The sequence below is a fragment of the Melopsittacus undulatus genome, chromosome 4, assembly GCF_012275295.1.
Source record: "Melopsittacus undulatus isolate bMelUnd1 chromosome 4, bMelUnd1.mat.Z, whole genome shotgun sequence".
Lineage (NCBI taxonomy): Eukaryota > Metazoa > Chordata > Aves > Psittaciformes > Psittaculidae > Melopsittacus > Melopsittacus undulatus.
In genome coordinates, this window is record NC_047530.1 from 82,799,232 (window position 1) to 82,818,431 (window position 19,200).

At 47.4% G+C, this 19,200-nt stretch overlaps 1 protein-coding gene across 1 annotated transcript in view; it reads left to right on the plus strand.

Annotated features, from left to right (window-relative positions):
• ITGB5 (integrin subunit beta 5) overlaps positions 1 to 19,200 on the plus strand; it is a 61,328-nt gene that overhangs the window by 28,233 nt on the left and 13,895 nt on the right. The window contains exons 7-10 of the mRNA XM_034061397.1: positions 622 to 717; positions 1,809 to 1,898; positions 5,060 to 5,194; positions 7,399 to 7,828. Of these exons, the coding sequence (XP_033917288.1) occupies positions 622 to 717; positions 1,809 to 1,898; positions 5,060 to 5,194; positions 7,399 to 7,828 (751 nt within the window). The remainder of the gene's footprint in view (positions 1 to 621; positions 718 to 1,808; positions 1,899 to 5,059; positions 5,195 to 7,398; positions 7,829 to 19,200) is intronic.

The window sequence follows — 19,200 nt, forward strand, 5'->3', positions numbered from 1 at the left end:
TTCCAGTCTGCAAGGAGATGGGGTGGTTTTCCCTGAGGAAAGCACTCAAGAAGCAGATGGGGGTTTTAAACTCAAGCTGGTCACTTGAAACTGAGTTCTGGTTCATTATTTTGTTGCTTGTGCACAGCTAGAGCACCCATCTTCCTGCCACCCTCTCTGTCAGGAAAGTCTGAAGAATTAAAGAGCTTATTGTAATCTCTTTATGGTTGCAGAAAGAGCAAGCAATGGATGTTTCCACTCCGGGAGAAAAATATACATTTCTGCTTACTGCAGTCCTAGATCCCTGCCTTGCATCGCTTGATGCAAGGTAGCATCCCTTGATGAAGATAGTAGCCAGTTTATTACACATGTGAGTCTGCTGATGGCAAAGCAGAAAGAGGAAAGAAACAAATCCAGCTGATGGTGTTGTCAGTCATACATTCTACTGAAGGCTGAAGTAGAAATATCAGAGAGATGACAGAATTTCTGCTATTTTAGTTGGAATCATGATGGTACATCAGGGACTTCATCCCACAGTGAAACATGCCATGTATCTGGAATGAATTTTCCTGTAGAAGAGCAATTAAATTAGTCTTTGTTTCTTTGTTAACCATCAGTTTCCTGCCCTTTTTTTGCACCTAGGATTATCCTTCCCTGGCACTTCTTGGGGAGAAACTTGCTGAAAACAACATCCACCTGATTTTCGCTGTTACAAAAAGTCATTACATCCTGTACAAGGTAAGTGCTACCGAGCTGCCAGGGCTGAGGGGGGGATTTAAAAGCCTTTTGGAAGCATCTTCCTGCCTGGCACTGTGGAGCAGAGGCAGCCGCAAGCACGTGTGTGTGCAGCCACAAGCACAGATGTGTGCAGCTGCAAATACATGTGTGCATGGCCACATGCTGCCCGCAGGGCTGGCAGGGGCAGGCAGATGCAGGCAGGCGAGGCTCAGCCCTCTGTCCATCCCCACAGTCCTTTCAGTAGAAAGCAATAAAGCTTCTTAGAGCAAACAGATATATATGTTAGTGAGCATGTGAAAACCTAAAATAGACTCCAGCTTAATCCTGATGTTCAGATGGCTGCCAGCCATGCAGCATGCGAGACAGCAGAGACCTGTTGAGCCCATTCTGCCGTGACTTAATCCCATTACCTAATCGCGTGCAGAGTTTCTGCCCAGCTGTGTTTTTCCATCACAGAGTCCAGGGCCCTGCCGTGCCACATACAACTTGAACTTCTCTCACCATGCCTGCTCTTCCCTCTGAAAGGAGGAGGTGGTGTGAGCCTGTGTCTGGCGCTGCCCTATGGGCTTTCTTTCTAACGCGGGTACAGGGGAGGTGCTTGAGGCGGGGTTGCTTTCAGAAACCTCTGCTTCGGTTCTCAAGGCTTGAGCTAAATCAACAAGCAGCCGCGTTGCTACGGCCCAGATGCTGCTGCTCGCCGGCGGAGAGCAGGAGGGCTGAGCTCATTCTCCACCCCCTCTCCAGGGATGCTCGAGGTCTGAGGCAAGACAGGACAGCCACACCTCCCTGCCCATGGTGCCGGCTCTCCAGGGTGCACAGCTGCTGGGTCTCCCCTCCTCCGGCAGCAGATACATGTCTGTTAGTCCCTGTCCCGTGGCTGTGAGCTTTGTTCAGTGTCTGACGTGCGGCATTAGCTGTGCTTTGCTTCCAAAAGCTCCAAGTTAACGGGAGCCAACTGATGCTGTGTACACCACCAGACAATGGGGCAGGGTGTGTGGCCGGTGTTCCTGACATGGGGTTGGTCCCTCCTCACCCTCTGCTTTACTGTTTGCATCTCTGCATTTTCTTTAATTATTTTTTTTTCCCACAAGAACTTCACTGCCTTGATTCCTGGGACAACAGTGGAGATCTTGCACAAAGACTCCAAGAACATCATCGAGCTGATAGTCAAGGCCTACAACGTAAGTGCATTTAATACCACAGCTGCTGCTATGTGAAGTGCCAAGAGCTCTGCTGGCTTTCCTCTCCCCAGCGTGTTCCACCCAGCTTGGCCGCCTCCCTCCACAGTCCTTTGCACATTGCTGGAGCTGGAGCATTCACCCTTGGGATGCAAACAAAGTGTGTGAGGTGGAGAAGGAGCAAGGGATACCCAAGGGAGCCTGCGGTACAGCAGAGATTTCACACCACATCTCTCGTGTGCAGAATCACCCTCAAAATACAGTCCTGATCTAAAACAATTCTTTCTAAGCACCCTACCAATAGGAAAAATAGATTATTTCTTTGCTATCTGATGTTCAGATGCTTCCTGAGGGTGTGAACAGGCTTCAGCTAAAGTCACATCCTTTTGCTGGTCTCCGTGCAGCACAAATTGGTTCTCAGCACCCCATGAGCATCACCATCTCTCTTGGGTCCTAAACAAGCCCTGCTTGTGTGGCATTGCCAGTGCAGCCTGGCATGCTGCAGTGGGTCCTATGGAAGACAGCAAAGGACCTGCAGTTGTACTGCTGACTTGATGTCCATCTCCATGGAAATTAGTGGAGTAGCTCAATTGGAAGCAGCTAAATTGCACATTTTCTTGGGTAGTTAGTTGTTGATATTTCTGTTGACTTCTCCCTTAATTCTTGTGGGTCAGCTCTTCATGCTTCTGGAAGGATATTGCTGTTTTGGTGCTGGGCATGGAGATCTGACCCCATAATGTATCAGCCTTCAAGTAAAGTTCTTCAGTTTTTGATGGCTGCAAGCCATCTTCTTGGTACTATGTTCATTAACAAGGGAGCGAGGAAGTACTTCTTTGGAGGAGTTTACACATCCAGAGGTGATGTAGGATTGTGCTGTGCTTTGTGTGACCTGTAACATTCATCTTTCCTTCCCCTATATCTCCCTGCAGTTAAAGCAGCATTTGCTTGTGCCCTTGGGAAGAATGTTTCCCAAAGCTGCACCTTCTGAGGAAAGGCAATAAGCAGCTAACACTGCTAATGAGGCCTTGGAGATCCTGCAAAACAAAAGCCCAGTTGTTCCAGTTTGTTCCCTTGAGGAAGGAGGATTTTGTGACTAAGATGCTTTGCTAGGGAGAAAGAAATGAACATTCACTCCACACTGGGTTTGCATATGGTCTCAGTGCCATTGCATGAAAACCTAACTTAGCCTCAGTTTTCCAGTTGTTACATGCATCTGTACCTCCATTTCATCACCCCTTAAGCCTCTACAGATAGATATAAGCTGATGAAAACTGACAGGGATCTGATGCCCCAACCCCTGCTCCCTCCTTGCTCGCTGACTTTCCAGTGCAGCTGATTGGAAACCATTAGGATGTTGAGACCAAAGTGCCCCAAAGAAGAAGCTGTATAGGATGACCTGCTGCTGCTGAGACGGGCTGGTTTCTTCCCTGTTTATCTGGGTGGGTATGGGCTGGACCCCTGGGCATGCTGCTGGGAGCTGGCAGCTCCTGTCTGTGCTGTGGGCAGCCTGGGGATGCGTGAAACCTGGTGTCGTGGAGCCTGTCTCATCTTGGTAGCTTTGTTTTCTTCCTGAAATGAAGGAGGAATTCTCACTGAGGGAGAAAGTTAAAAGTTCTGTTTCTCAAGTGGGAGCGAATCTTTTTATATTCCTTATGGAAAGGGAACTGAGCCTGGAGAAACTTTCCATATGTGATGGGGACAGTCTTCTTTTCAACCAAAAATAATTCTATCATTCTCAACCCAAACCATTCAGTGATTCCATGATTCCCCTACGGGGTGGCAGTGGCTGGTGCTCTGGGCCTGGTCTCAGCCTCTCCACTTTAGTACTTTGGCCATTTCTGGTCCAATCTCATCTGCTTCCCTCCACCAATGCATACATCAGACTTGCTCAGGCTTATGTTACCACTGAGATCCCTTTCCCCCATTTCTTCTTCTTCATGTCACCTCCCCCTCATCCTCCAGAAAACAGGGACTGCTTTTTTCTCTGCCCTCACTGAGGAAAAAAATCTTGGCCTCGTGTCCTGTCTTCTGCCTAGGTTAGATGCTGTGGGCAAGAAGTTGGGAGAATGCATCAGTGTGACAGCTAATTTCTATGGGATATTTTTGTACAGAGCAATATGCCTTTACTGGCACTCACAGCATTCAGCTCACAGGCAATGAATGTTCTGTGTGGTCCAAATTGCAACCCTATGGTAGCTCCTCCATTACAGCAGAGAGATGGGAAATTATTCCTTGCTTTCCCCAAGGGCTGTTTAGATTCACCTAGTGAAAACTCATATATTTCCTTTCTCTTTCCAAAAGCATCAGCTCTTTGCTGGCATGTGAGCCCTGGGTTTGTTATCACATGGACTGGCAAAAGGTCTCAACTAGCACTTTTCCTTAATCTGGACACTTTGGTGAGGCCTGGGGACAAGAAGAAGGATGGAGCTGCAGGCTGGCTTTGGAAAATAAATGTTTTGCAAAAAGTTCCATTTTGCAAACCTTTGTCGTTTTTGGACACCACTCTTAAAAAAAGATCAGTTCCAGCCTTTGGAAGAGTTAAACAAAACAATGTCATTCTGAATTAATACTTATGAACTCCATTTTGGTTTGACCTTAAAAGTCTGTGTGTGCAGCAGGGTGGAGAAATGAGAAGCAGAAGAAAGGAGGTAGGAGCATACCAAAACCCCTATGATGGAAAACACTTTTCATTTTGAGAAGAGACTCCTCCCCCTCCCCCCATGGGGGTGTTTCCAGCTGATGCATCTGAAAGGGTGCTCTTTGTTTGGCATTGTCTCCTGAGAAGGAAAATACATTTTTCTGAGCAGTTGGGTGAAATCAAGAAAGCAGGACAGAGTCAGTGCAGTTTTACAGCTTCTTTGTGCTATATGATATGTGTCACAGGAAGACTGCCAGTGGAGAATTAGGCTTTGCACTTCATTAGGGGGCTGGTTTATGGGGAGGAAGAGGTGCAGATACAGGCACGAGAGTCTGACCATTAGCTCAGAGATGCTCCATTTATGCCCAATCCAAATGTCAGTGTGTGTGCAGGGGTGATTTTTTTCTTCATATAGGTGCAGAGATGTCCTAGCCACTGTCTGGAAACATCAGGAGAAGAGGCTGAAGCAGAAGAAACCCACTGGCCTTTGGGAACCTGACAGTTTGCTTTCCTGTTGTGTTTCTAGAGTATTCGGTCCAAGGTGGAGCTCACAGTCTGGGACAGCCCTGAGGACATCGGCTTGACCTTCACTGCCACATGCCAGGACGGATTGTCCTATCCTGGGCTCAGGAAGTGTGGGGATCTCAAAATAGGAGATACGGTGAGTGTGCCTGTCAGTCTGTCCCCTGGAGGGACTATTTCACCCTCTGCAGATGAGTGGTCCTGGGTGGTGAAATGAAGCTTTGCTCATCTTCCTCTGCTCTCCTCATGCCATGTTACTAGAGAAAGCCATGAAGAGTGGCTCTGCTACAAATGGTTCCGGTTGGTATAGATCAGCGCAAGGTCAGCTGTTAGGAAAGAGGGAACACGCATGTCTTGTCTATAGCATCCTGAACCAAAGGGTCTTGGTCAGGCAGTTGGACACAATAGTCAAGAAAGGGTGCTTTTTTTTTCTTGTAATCCCATGTATTCACATCACACTGCCATCTGTGACATCTTTATTGCCATGGTCTGCTGGTCTTTTCCTGGGCCATTAAATATTCAAGGTTTTCTTGTTATTGTTTGAGAATCCTGGCTTGTGTCAGAAATAGTGTGGCCAGCAGGACTAGAGATGAGATTGTATTCCTGTACACTTGTGAGGCTGCACCTCAAATACTGTGTTCAGTTCTGGGCCCCTCACTGCAAGAGAGATGCTGAGTTGCTGAACCGATCCAGAGAAGGGAATGGAGCTGGTGAAGGGTCTGGAGCACAAGTGTGATGAGGTGACCTGGGGGTGTTTAGTCTGGAGACTAGGAGGCTCAGGGGGGACCTTATTGCTCTCTACAACTGCCTGAAAGGAGGATGGAGAGAGGTGGCTGGTCTCTTGTGACAAGAGGAAAGTCTCAAGTTGAAACAGGGCAGGTTTAGATTGAATATTAGGAACATTTTTTTTCACTGGAAGGGTTACAAAGAATCTAAGCAGATTGCCCAGGGAAGGGGTTGAATCGCCATCCCTGGAGGTATTTGAAAGATGTAGATGTGGCACTTCAAGACAGTTTAGTGGTGGACTTGACAGTGATATGTTAATGGTTAGACTCCATGATCTTAAGGGCTTTTTCCAACCTGAATGATTCTATGATTCTGTGATTCTAATCTAAAGTTATCTTTCCTGGTGTGAAGAGGTCATGGTTATCTTTAGAGGAATTGCAAAAAGAGACAGGGTACTCAGAAAGGCAGCAACCCTTCTCTCACGTGCTCAGTTCCTAGGGTTACTGGACAGTAGCGCAGATAAAAATACAATTTGTCCCTTAAATTTAACTGCATACACAGCATAATCCATCCTGTGATTTTTTAATAAGAAATCAGAGAAGCTAAGCTTTGCTTGTTTTGTTTTCTTTGTATAGAAATACAGATAAATGATTTTCTGGACTGCAGAATGGGGTAGGAAGGCTCAGATAGTGGGGGACCTTCTCCCCTTCTCCAGTCTTTTTTTGTGTGTGAGGATGTGGGTGTGAGTTTGTTAGCAGCTTGATTGCCTTATTTGAGAAGAGTGCCTCTGCAAACATACCAGAGCTCTAAGCCCTGAGACATATAAAAATAGTTTGAAAGAGTCAGCAGTAACTGGACTTTTTCCCTGCCAAATAAGGATCAAGCGAAGTGTTAAAAAGGGAGGTGGCCTCTGCTTTTTTAGCTGACTTTCCTGGATCTCCAATGGGTGACAGGCAGGTAAAAACAATCCCTGTCCTCCTTGTTCCCACAGCATAGCGAGTCATCAAGGTAGCAGAGTTAATCTGGTGTTTGATCCTGAGCTCCTGGCTTCGGCACAAGCTGGGTGGTCACTCCAGTCACTGTAACTCATCCATAAAGGGGTTTGGCAGTGGGTACAGCAGGCAGCTGGCACTGGTACCTCTCCCATTTTAGGTGCACCTGAGTGTCTGCACAAGCAGATGTGACATAGGATTGTTGGGTTCCCATTCCTCCTTCCTCCCTTGTTCAGCTGCTCTCTGCCCCATTACTTCCACACGGACCAAGGTTTGACTCATAGAATCATAGAATAGTTAGGGTTGAAAAGGACCTTAAAATCATCTAGTTCCAACCCCCCTGCCATGGGCAGGGACACCTCACACTAGACAAGGATGCTCAAGGCCCCATCCAACCTAGCCTTGAACACTGCCAGGGGCAGAGCCATGGAGCAGAATTGTTTGGGGGGTTTTGCACAAATTCTGGTGTGAAGCTCAATGTGTTGAGCATGGCCATGCTCCAGGGAATGCTCCGTGGCTTTTCCCTGGGACATTTGCCCTTCCTTCCTGCCTTTCTCCCCAGGGCAAGCTTGAGGGGCATTTTGTGGCTATATGTGTTAACTTACATCTCAACCTGCTCCCCCAGGTTTCCTTTGAGGTGGCGGTGGAGGCACGGAGCTGCCCTGCTGAGGACACTTCCCACACCTTCACCATCAAGCCCGCTGGCTTTCGGGACACGCTGGAGGTGGCAGTGACCTACAGCTGCCTCTGTGGCTGCACTGGCCACGCTGCACCAGCCAGCAGCAAGTGCAGCGGCAATGGGACCTACACCTGTGGGCTGTGCGAGTGCGATGCTGGCTACCTGGGGGCAAGGTGCGAGTGTGAGGAGGGTGCCAGCGGGGATGTGCACCAGGCCATGTGCCGGGAGGCGGAGGGCAAGCCCCTCTGCAGCGGGAGAGGGGAGTGCAGCTGCAACCAGTGCCTCTGCTATGAGAGCGAGTTTGGGAACATCTATGGGCCCTTCTGCGAGTGTGATGACTTCTCCTGCGCCAGGTACAAGGGAGTCCTCTGCTCAGGTAGGAGCCCTTCCTTCCTCATGCCCTCTGCTTAGTGGGGATGGGGAAACCACCCCAACGTGGGGAAGGCTGATGGGCTGGTGCATAAAGGGTGTGCAACAGGCTGTGCCTGATGCACCTGCTGAAATCTGCCCTGTTTCTTGAGGAATCTGCACTCCCTTTCTTTCCCTTATGGGATAAAGGAGGTTCAATTGCATCCACACTAATGAGCAAAAGTGCATTATCTTCATTGGAACTCAGTTTCCAGCATTAGAGTAAAAGGCTCCCTCCTCGCAGGCTTGTCCTTTGTCCATGTCCCATGGAGATAAGCAGAGTCTTGGTTTTGGTGTTGTTATTTTGACATAACCATGCATGTCTCATGCACGCTGAAGTGCAAACCTAGGAAAGAGCAAACCAGCACAGGCTTGAATCCCCTGAAGTTTTTTGGTGTCTTACGTTGGATTCCTTCTATGGGTGCCATCCTGCCCTGTGTAGGAAGAAACAATTTTTTTTGAAGATGAAGCATTTGAAGTAATCCCCTGGTGCAATGCAATGAAAGGAAAGGTTATGCTTCAGTCTGTTACTTACTAGAGAAAATCTGTGTTAAAGATCCCTAGAGATATTTTATGTATAGACTTTTCTGTGCACTGGGAAAACAAGTCATTCATTGGGAAAGATGTATCCAGTCAGCTTTGCTTAAGCAGAGGTAGAGACGTTATTTAGCTGTGTTTGCTAAAATGGCTTTAATTCCTTCTCAGTCCAAGGTCACATAATTTACCTTGCATGTAATTGCCTGGATTAGCCCTCAGACATAATTCCCTCAGTTGGAGCTGGGCAAAGAGTTATCTTTTGAAATTGTCCTGCTTTCAAGCAAGTAAAATATTTCTATAACTGACAATCTTGGTCAAAAATTCCAAAATATGTTTAAGCTTGGAAAATAACCATTTTTAATGTTTTCTCCAGGGAAGTGGTGTTTTTTGACCCCTGCTGTTTATTTAGTTCTGCATGTTTCTGATCTGGGCAATAGGTGATGGACACCTTTTGGTTGCAGATTTCTGGATGTTTGAGATGGTCATATCGTTAGGTGGGGAGAGAATGTTCATGCTCATTTTCCTGCAGCCTGGCCAGTGATGTTTTGGCACTGCTGAAGATGGGGCAGATGATAACCTGGCTTTTGGCATTGCTCTGGGGCTCACCACTGCAGAGGGGTGAGAAAAGCCCATACCACCTCCCACAGTGAACATGTCCTGCCCAGGGCTGGGAGAGTCCCTGATGATGATGCAGGAGCAGAAAGAGGGGTGAGCACATGAAGTACTGCCTGACTTCATATGACCAAATTGCTTTAATAGCATTATTCCACCCAAAAGGTGTATATTTAATAGCAAGCAGGGCAGCAGTGCTATAAGGTGAGTTTGGAAGTTACTGGTATAGTGGCTGGTTCTGCAAGAGAAGGACACCCCTTTGCTCATACTTCCTTTTCATCAGGAGAGCCAGAGCTCTGATTGCCCCACAGGAAAGCAAGTAGTGTTGCACCTGCTTTCTTCTGGTGCTGGGAAGGGCAGCATACCCCTTGGTTTGGGATTTGCCAGAGTTGTTTACAGTCATTTAAAAGCTATGAAAGAAAACAAAGGGTATGTTGAGGCCAAGTGGCCTCTTTGCTCCAGGGCTGGGATGGAGTTGGGATGGAGTCTGGCATGACTGTGTGGGTTGGATCTCCCCATGGCTCTGGTATTTCTGTTGCTATTGGTTTGTTGGCTATTATTTTATTTTCTTGTTATTTTTTTTAAGAAAGTCCAGTAGTTATGATGCTAAATCTGAGCTGTAACAAACGCTGTGCCAATGACATAACGTTTTGTGGTGGTTTTGTCAGCCCAAGAGGCTTGGGGCTTCACCAGCCTAACAGAAGTGTCTGAGCTTTCACAGCAGGGCTGTGCCCACAACTGCCCCTAACAAACAGCCCTCTGCTACACAAGCATCTCTGGTGGCTTTCATCAGATCCATGCTGTCACCTCCCTGCAGATGGGATCTTCCTGAAAAAATGAACATCCTGAATATCTCTGGCAGCACATGTAGACTCAGCAGCCAGGGGTGTTTGGATGCAGGGCCTTGGGTGCAGGGTAACCTCCAGGGAGATCATATTGGGGTCCTGTTGCTGCTTTTGTTCCTGCAAGGGGGAGAAATGACATCCTGCCCTCCCTGTGTCTTCTCTTGGGCACAGTGTTTGCCCCTTAAAAGCCCTGGCATCCCAGTGCCCACCATTCTTGCAGGCTCAATCCCACCACGAGGGGAGAACAACAGCTTTTAGCAAGTGCAGAAACCAAAACAGCAGCACGTGGGAGCTGTCATTTTGCTGCAGATCGCTGTTGTCTCTGTCCTTGCCTGGGAGTTGCTTGGCTTGGACCTGTGGGGGGAACTCCTCCTGACAAGGGCTTTATTCATACTGTATTAATCTTCTGGTAGTGTAGAAGGAACTTAATGCTTCTTGGTGCATTTCTGATTACTGTTTTTTGAACAGTGGTTTCACCTCAGAGGAGCCCAACCTCAGTTTTAGCACATGGGCTGTGGTGTCCCTGGTTAAATGCATTTACACCTGCTTAAGCTTTTGAACAAGATGATAGTGTCATGAACCTCTGAGTAACCATCCTGAATAGAGCAGGTGGAAAGCAGCCAGTCCAACCTGACCCAACATCTGAAGAGCACTAGGAGGAAAGCACAGTTTTTGAAGCTGAGGAGTAAAAATCCATACATGCAAACTGCTTTGCATGTACATGGCTGTGCTTTTTGCATGCACATCATGAGGCTCATCATGAACCTCATGAGCCCATTGCCAACCAGCCAGGGTGTTTCTTCCTTTTATGATCCAGAGTGACCCTATTCCCGTTGAGTCACTGCCATGACACAGGGCTGGCTGGCAGATTGCGTTCAGGCATCCTGCATTCCTAGTGAAACCTCAGTGGGTTGAAGTCGTTTCAGATGAACTATGAGTTTTGTGCCTCTTGGTGCTTAGTCCTTTGGCCAACAAAAGTATTTTCATTCCTGGGTCCATTTGTAAATATTGGCACCTCATTTTGTCAGTGTTTTAGAGGAGTGATAACTGCAGACACTGCTGCACATGGCTCCTGTCCTTTTGTAGCCCTCCATGAAGTGGAAAAGCAGATTTTAGGTAGAAGATAATCTAAAGGAGAAACAAGCATCTAATTCCTGTCAGTGGGAGGTTTTACGTGCCTCCTGCATCTGTGGGGCGATTGGGAAAAGGAGTCATTTATAACACCTCATAAATGTTGATTCAAGTTGCATCTAACTCTTAGTCAATGCTGCTTGGTCACTAATGAGTGACATTTGTTCTGCTGCTCCCTGAGTCCAGTTAACAGCTCCAGAGTATCTGTGTCAAACCATTAACTCACAGCAGTGCTCTGTTGCTCCAAAAAGATGTAACCGGGTTATCCACCGTACCATACTCTAAGAAAGCAGGCAGTTACTTTCCAAACCATTAAATGCTTCACTCCTGGCTTATCTCTGGACACAGAAGTTGTCCTCATACACTGAGACCTTTGGTACGTTGCTCTGGCTTCTCTCTGAGACATGGGTGTCTGTGGGACAGGAGAAGAGAGCTGTCCTGCGGTAGGCAGGCTCAGGAAAGGGCAGCAGTGGCCCCATGGCTTTTTGAACCCCTTGGCTGCGTGCCAGGCAGTTTGACAAAGGAGGAAACATCTCAGTGCTAATTGCATTCCTGAAGGTCCCATAAAAAGAGGGCAAGAGGGAGGAGAGGCCCCAGTGAGGGCATCACTTGTTTGCCTCTAATGGAGAGAGACTGGCTCACCAGAGGCCAAGCTTCATTAGCTTCAGTGCTGCAGACCTATTTTTAATCTAAGGGGGCTCTGCAGAGTAGAACAGCATCGTCTTCACTTTGGTGCTTCTAGAGAAATTTCCCCTTAACCATTGACAGTTACCTGGCCCCCTGTGTTGAATGTCATTTGTGCACTCTTCAGCCCAGGACTGTAGTTGTGCACAGGAACATCGCTACTGAGGTATAAGTAAAGAGCACTCACCATGCGGCAGAACATTTCCCCCTAAATACAAAGGATCTCATCCTGAAAATCCATATTGTCCAAGTAACACAGCGACTGCTGATGTTGGTGCAGCTTTGTCAGGCCAGGTCTTTTGTGACTTCCCAATTTTTTTTAGAATTAGGCAATAAATTAGATTTATAAATGCTCTGCAATTGTAAATCAAGCCCTATGACCTCTCTCTAGCTCTTAAGCATCTGCTAACATCTTAACTGGTTGACTAAAGATTGTAGCTGGCTAAAGCGTAGTGAGATGGAGATGCCTCAGAGCACAGAAACCAGGAGTCTGGCCTTGTTTGCTGGTACAGGGCTTTCAGGGACACAAAAAGCTTGGGTCAGCAACAAAGCATCAGCTGTCAAATCTGCGAATACCCACAAGTGCCAGAACCACTTCTGAAATGGGATTTAGGAAGTGACAGCTCACTGATAATCCATGGCTTATTTCACAGAGAATAGCCAAACTGACGTGCAATGAGGCTCCAGCTGCCCTGCAGAAACCACTTCAAAAACTGCTGAGGATGTACAAGTCTTCAGTATTTGTTCTGAATGCTTCCCTTTCTTGGTTTTATAAAATGGGGAAGCGCTGTGAGGTTTTAGCCTGTGCTAAGGTCCAGTGAGATGAGGCTTTTCTGTCTGTTTTAACACAGCCTCAAACTAGAAATCTCACTCCTCCTTCTGCAGTTTGTTTTTGGCATTCCCTGTCCCAGGCACTGTAGCAGTGCTTAGCACTGCTGTGTTTGCAGGTCTGTGGAATGATGTGGGACTGTGATGACTTCACTGCTGGCATGGCAGTTTCTTATTGTGCAGTAGGGTCCTGCTCTTTGAGAGCAGTGCTCAGGTTTGACGGCACTGCTGGTGTCTGTACCTTGGGGTTTCTAGTAGAATCTGTTGCCATACAAATCTCTGTGCCCATGGACACATTTTATGAAATAAATATTTTTCCATACTTTGTAGTTGTTATTCACCTACCCAGTGGCAGTGCCTGAACAGAGGATGCTGCTGTGCAGTTGAAGGCTCAGATGTGAGGATAAAGGTGATCCAGCTTTAACACTTCTTTTATTGTCTTCATTCTCTTCATTCCTAGTCTGAGAGTTTTTATCAGAAGCTGCTGTTAAGAAAGAAATGGGTAATATTCGATTTATTAACCTTTGACATGCAGGTTACAGGCTGAGTGTGGTTTGGGAAGGAAGGGGAACTTGCCTGTGCCCACTGCCTGTGGTGATGCCAAGGAGTGGGGGATGGCATTAAGTAAATTTAGCCCCTGCCAGAAGGGAAGAGAGTGGCTTGTGGGAGAAAGAGAATAGGGAACAGAGCCTAAACCACATCTGCAATGTTTTCTTTTAAGCCATGTCAAGTCTTGTCACCTTTAGGCTTTTGATTTGGGTAACTTCAGTTTTTTCGTTTTAATTTAGATTAGTAAAAACTTGCAATCTGAGCACTGCCCAGTAAAAAAGGACCTGAAAGGGAGAGGCAAAAGGACCATATAAGATGTGGAGGTTAAAAACAATCATTTGATGCTGACTGCTTGTGTGGCTGTGAGCCCTGCGGCAGCAGAGATGTGGCTCTGTATCTGGGACAGCTGCCCCGCAGGTCAACCCTGCTCTGATTCCCAGGCTGGAGGAGGATTGGGAGTATACCTCTACCAGCATTTGAAGGCTTATTTTGGTGATAGAGGGTGCAGTGTCAGCTCAGGTCACTGTGGTGCAACCTTGCATTGCCAGTTGCTTCATTAGTGGTCCCAGTTATTAGCAGCAGGTGGGGAGCTCCTGAGAGGAGGCCAGGCAGTGGCTGTATGTGCTGTCAGGACTGCAGAGCATGGGAGGGTGGTTTGCGGTGAGCTGAACCTGGTAAAGTCTCTGAGCCCAAACCCTTTTCCATTAGGATTATAGGGCTATGGGTGTCTCATTTCCCCACCAAACAGCAGGGTAGAGGACAGGGAGCTGAAAACCATCTGAGGGTGGGCTAGAAAACAGAGAGGTATGTAAGTGTCATCATGCTGTATGCATCACTGGGCACCCATCTCTCCTTCCTAGCAGCAACAAACCTGGTTTCAGGCACCTTGAGGTCTCTTGCCTGCAAAGCTGCTGCACAGCCTGGGAGGACATTATGGCCAGAATAAAAAGGAGATGGCACTGCAGTTACCTCTCTCTTAAGATGTGGCCAAGAATGGGCGTGCTTGTATGTGGTGTCCCTGCTGGGTGGGCATCCCTTGCCAGCTGACATCCCCCTACACCTGTGAAACATTTTGTTTCAACAAGAATAGACTGAAAACATTGAGTAAGAAACAAATCAAATGGGGGACCTCCACTGTGTCCTTTTTCCAGGGTTAAACTGCAAAGCTGAATGTGTCCCTCTTACTCTATCACATGGATTACTGTGAAGAAATGTAAGGTTTAGGTCAGCTCTGTTTGTTCACATCCTGTGGGTCAACCTAAATAAATGTAAGGTCCAAGTCAGCTGGCAGGGCTGAGATGGGGACTAATTAGAAGAGCAGTCAACTGAATTCACCTGCGTCCCTCTCTGACCAACACCACTCTCACCCCACACACATGCTCCCTGCAGATGCTGTTTGGCCTTGTGTCCAATGTAATTTGCCTGCATCTTAGCACTAAAAAAATCCTTATTGCTTTTTTTTTTCCTAAGTGTGTTTGTATAAACCAGATTTTTTCTGATGTCAGTTGTTAATATTCCTTCATTCCTGCTTGACCTCCTGCAGAGGGTGGGGGCTCCCATGCCATTGCAACATTCTGGGGAGGCAGCGTGTGATTGCTCAAGCAGTGATTTGGAAAATGTTTCCACATGCAGAGAAGGAACTGTGGAGGAGCCTGCTGCTGCTGTCACATGTGGGAGGTTGGCTTTTAGGGCTCTGGCAAGAGGAGCTGGTGGACAAGCCTTGGGGTCATCTTGGGCTGCTTCCCACAGTGCCTTCCCAAAAGGCCAAGTCTGGCCATGTTTGACCTGGAGACAGTGAGTCCTGAGAGCAACACTCGAAACCTCTCAGCCTTCAATGGGGAATGTCACTGAGAATCTCACCACTCTTTACACAGTGTGAAGAGGATGAGAAATCACAGGAACGCATATGGGACATGCTTATCCATTGTGGGCAGCACGTAGTGCTCTGTGTTTGCATTGTACCCTGTGCTGAGGTGGCACCTTCTGTGATGGGAAGCACTGATGCCCAGGCGCGGGCTCCCAGATAACTTGAAAGGGTGGAAAGAGACTCCCCAGGAGCTGTGTGAATGGCTGGCTGGCTTCATCACCCCTCTTTAGCAGTGTTTGATTTTCTTCTTGCAAGCAAAGGGTTCCTGAGCATCAACCATAATTGTTTTGGGGAGCTGGAGAGAGGCAGGGAAATGAGGGAACTCACACCTTGGTGTGTTACTTCTAACCATTGATACCTGTCACCATGTGTCAATTAATTGCTTGCTATATGTAACAGAGAAGATAGGGAGAATTTTCATTTGAAATACATCCTCTACTAACACAGGCATTCTGGGTCATGTGGATGGCCTTTGGCTCAGGCAGTAGCTTCTTTCTCTTGGCAGTCCTACATCAAGAGAGATGGGCACCCTGTAAACCACCGTCTCAGAAGGGACCTGTCTTTAATGCTATTTGGCTGATGTCTCTGCAACCAGCCTCTCAGTCTTGAGAGCTCCTTCACTCTTTGCAGGTGGTTTTGAGGTCTCTCTGCCTTAAGCTACCAAATTCAGCAGCATGTCCTGTGTGTCTCTGGGTGTGCTCATCTCCAGGAGCTGTGGCTCATAGCCCTAGTGCAGAGAGGGGCTGAGAGATGGGTGGGAGGTGTTTGCACCTCAAATTTCATCTTTACGAAGTCTCTATTTCCCTTGCACACAGATCCTTGGTGGCCTTCTGGAGGTGCATGGGAGTGACTCAGTGCATGTGTTTCCTCTTATCTCCAGTCCTTGGGAGGCTCCTGGAACCTCCCTGCTGCTTCCCCCTCAGGGCATCATTTCCATTCTTCTCCAGTCTCTCTCTTCTACTTCCTCCCCAGTTTTTTTTTCCCCTTTGACCTGGTTTCTGTTCTCTTTCCAGTGTAATCCTGAGCCATGTGCTGCTCTCCTCCAAGAGCGTGCACCTCCCTGTCCTGCTCTGTGCCTGTTGAAAAGGCTGAAGATCTGAAGGGTTTCAAATGGCTGCTGTGCTGAGGCAAAAAAGGAAGAAATTCTTTACTGTAAGGGTGGTGAGGCACTGGAATGGGTTGCCCAGGGAAGTTGTGAATGCTCCATCCCTGGCAGTGTTCAAGCCAGGTTAGACGAAGCCTTATGTGGCATACTTTAGCGTGAGGTGTCCCTGCCCATGGCAGGGGGATTGGAACTGGATGATCTTAAGGTCCTTTCCGATCCTAACTATTCTATGATTCTAAATGGCATGGGATGACCCTTGCCTTCTGGCCGTGACCTGTGAAAGCATGGCCAGTTCTTGTAACTGTGGCATATAAAAATGCCTAGTTCCCCCTCTGGTTGCTCTGCTTAATGACCTCCTGAATGTTTCAGGTTAGAGAACACTGCATTTCAGTGCAGGTAGATGGTTCTTAGCTAGAATGCTTCATGTATATGCTCCTCTGGATTTATAAATGCAGTATTAGGTATTATGCCACCAGGTATTACAGTTACATTGCTGTCTGTTAAATATTACTGTTTAAGTTTAGATTGGATATAAGGAAGAAGTTCTTTACTGTAAGAGTGGTGAGGCACTGGAATGGGTTGCCCAGGGAAGTTGTGAATGCTCCATCCCTGGCAGTGTTCAAGTCCAGGTTGGACAGAGCCTTGGGTGACATGGTTTAGTGTGAGGTGTCCCTGTCCATGGCAGGGGGGTTGGAACTGGATGATCTTAAGGTCCTTTCTAACCCTAACCATTCTATGGTTCTATGGTTCTATGATTATTTGGGATTTGGACATGATGATCCTTATGGGGCCCTTCCAACTCAAGATATTGTATGATCTTTGCATGGATTTCTCATGGGAACACAAATATATTTTCATTTGTGTTTCTGCTCAGTGACGTGTTTATTCTTCATCTCCCTTTCTGTTTCTGGCAAGAGGTATACCCTGTCTGCCATACCTTGCTTACCCCAATGGTTTGTGTTGGTTGTTCACACTGAAACAGCAACTAAGTCAAACTTTCTTTTCCCAGCATATCGCATATTGCTTTGGCAGAGTTTCCATTCTATTCATGGCACGAAAGGGCAAAGCCGCCTTTTCTTACCCCTCCTTTCCCCCTGCCCTGACCCTCATTGCTGTCAAAGTCTTGCAGCTCTCTCTAGATCTGGCAGCAGCTCCTTTCAGGACCAACCAGCACACAGTGCTGCTGTTCCTGCCTCTTTTCACTGGGGTTTCTCCTTGTCCCTGAGCGGACCTTTTTCAAACATTAATGCATGCTAATGAGGCATTAAATGCCAGGGCAGAATTGAAGAATAAAGAAGTGACGTCTTTGACATCTTTACAGGAGCCAGAGCTCTGTCTGTGGGTCTCTGCTCTTAAAGAGACACAGCATGTGGATCACAACCAGAGGTGTCACCTGATGGTGCATGCATCAGATATACCCAACCTGCCCTATTCTGCTGCAGCTGGCCCCTCCCACAGCCAGGAACCACATATCTCAGAAAGTAGAAAGCTCCAAAGTAAAACCAAGATGAACTTTGAAAATGCAGTTCATCACCTCCTTGCTCCCCAGAGAGGGGTCTTCGAACAAACTCGCTTAAATGCTCTGCCTCTGTGGTCAGCAGCTCACTGAGTCTGTCGTTTGCATTTGGTCCGTCTGATGACAGTAGTTAACAGAAATAAACATTTGGAAATGAATGCTGTATTTGGGGTTTAGAGGCAGATGAAAGCCTCAGAGCAGCACGTGAGTGAAATTCCGGGCCTCTGCATTTCTTGTTGACATGCACTGAAAACCCATGAATTTTGCTTAGTTTGGTTTAAAAAATTGTATTTAAATAATTGACCTGAAAGAGAAGTGCAGCACAGGCTGAAGGTTCATTCTTTCTCTTTCTTTTTTTGTCTTATTTTGAACGATATTCTGCCTTCTTCCAGCTTCTTCAGAAAGGGAGAAATCTGTTCCAAAACCATGGACCTTTGGTGAACTTGAACCAGATTATGTGTTTGCATCCAAATACAGAACTGGGCAAGGCTCCCATGGCACTGGATTTTGCACAGAAAGACTCTCTCTCTGCTTTGGAGCCCACTCCTCTCAACAAGGTCCAGCTGAAAGGGCATTCAGCCCACTTGGGCTTTGGCAGGGTGGGAATTAGCCTGCTTTTCATTTGAAGGATGGACCTGAACCATAGAATTTGGCCCTGGAGTCCAGGCATTTGCAATTGTGTGGCTTTGTTTTGAAGCCACATTTTATTTTAGGAACAAATCTGGAGGCTTTTGGGGTTTCAGCTTATAGGGGCCTGCTCAGGCACTGGGGCAGGAGGATGAAGCTCATCCTTCCTGGAGGCACCAAGGGCTGTGGCACTGTACTTTTTCTCAAGACCTTTTCCTGCATTTCATCTACCTGTGTGCTCACTGTATGTCCTCTCCTGTTTCTAAATCTTCCAGAGCCTTCATGGTGGCAAAAGCTGAAGGCTTAATGTAGAGTTGTATAAGTAGACCTGGGCAAAGAAATGGGCCAAGAAAGTGTAACTGGGGGAGGAGCTTCTGGTTCTGAACCCATGGCTGATGGTGGTATCTTGGCAGGGTTGAGAGAGCCAAGTGGAAACTGCTCTTTGTTAAACAGTTTTCTTTGTCAGGCTTTTTGGGGAGAAAAGAAATGAATGGGGGGAGCTGCACTGAGAGTGTTTTGCAAGCAGGTCTTGCCTGTGTCATCTGTAAGGGCTCTGGGGAGCTGGTTGGGGAGAGGAGCACTACATTGGGAAAGGCATTGGTACGTCCCATAGGAGGCCAAATAAACTCCTGCAGGAGAAGGGATGGAGGTTGATAGAAGAGGACAGTGGCACAGAGCCCTTTTTCAGTTAGAGAATTTGAAGGCTAAAGGAGGGGGGAAAACAGGATTTACACACACACACCTCCCTTATCCGGCTTAAGGAATAATATGAAATGTTAGCAGATTTTGCAGTATCTTCCATGTCAGGTTCTTAATGGGTGACAAAACCAAGAATGATCATGTGCCCTATTTGGTGGAATGGTATTTGGACCCATAGCTCAAAAGGAATCAGTGCACCTATCCTGATTTCCCCCGCTTGGGAAAAAGAGCTGTGTCTCTGGGAGGATCTGGCAGCAGTTCTCACCCCGTATCACTCCCTGCTTTGGGAGGAGTGTTGGCAGCAGCACCTAAAAGCTCTGGTTCCCAGCTCTGGTCTCAG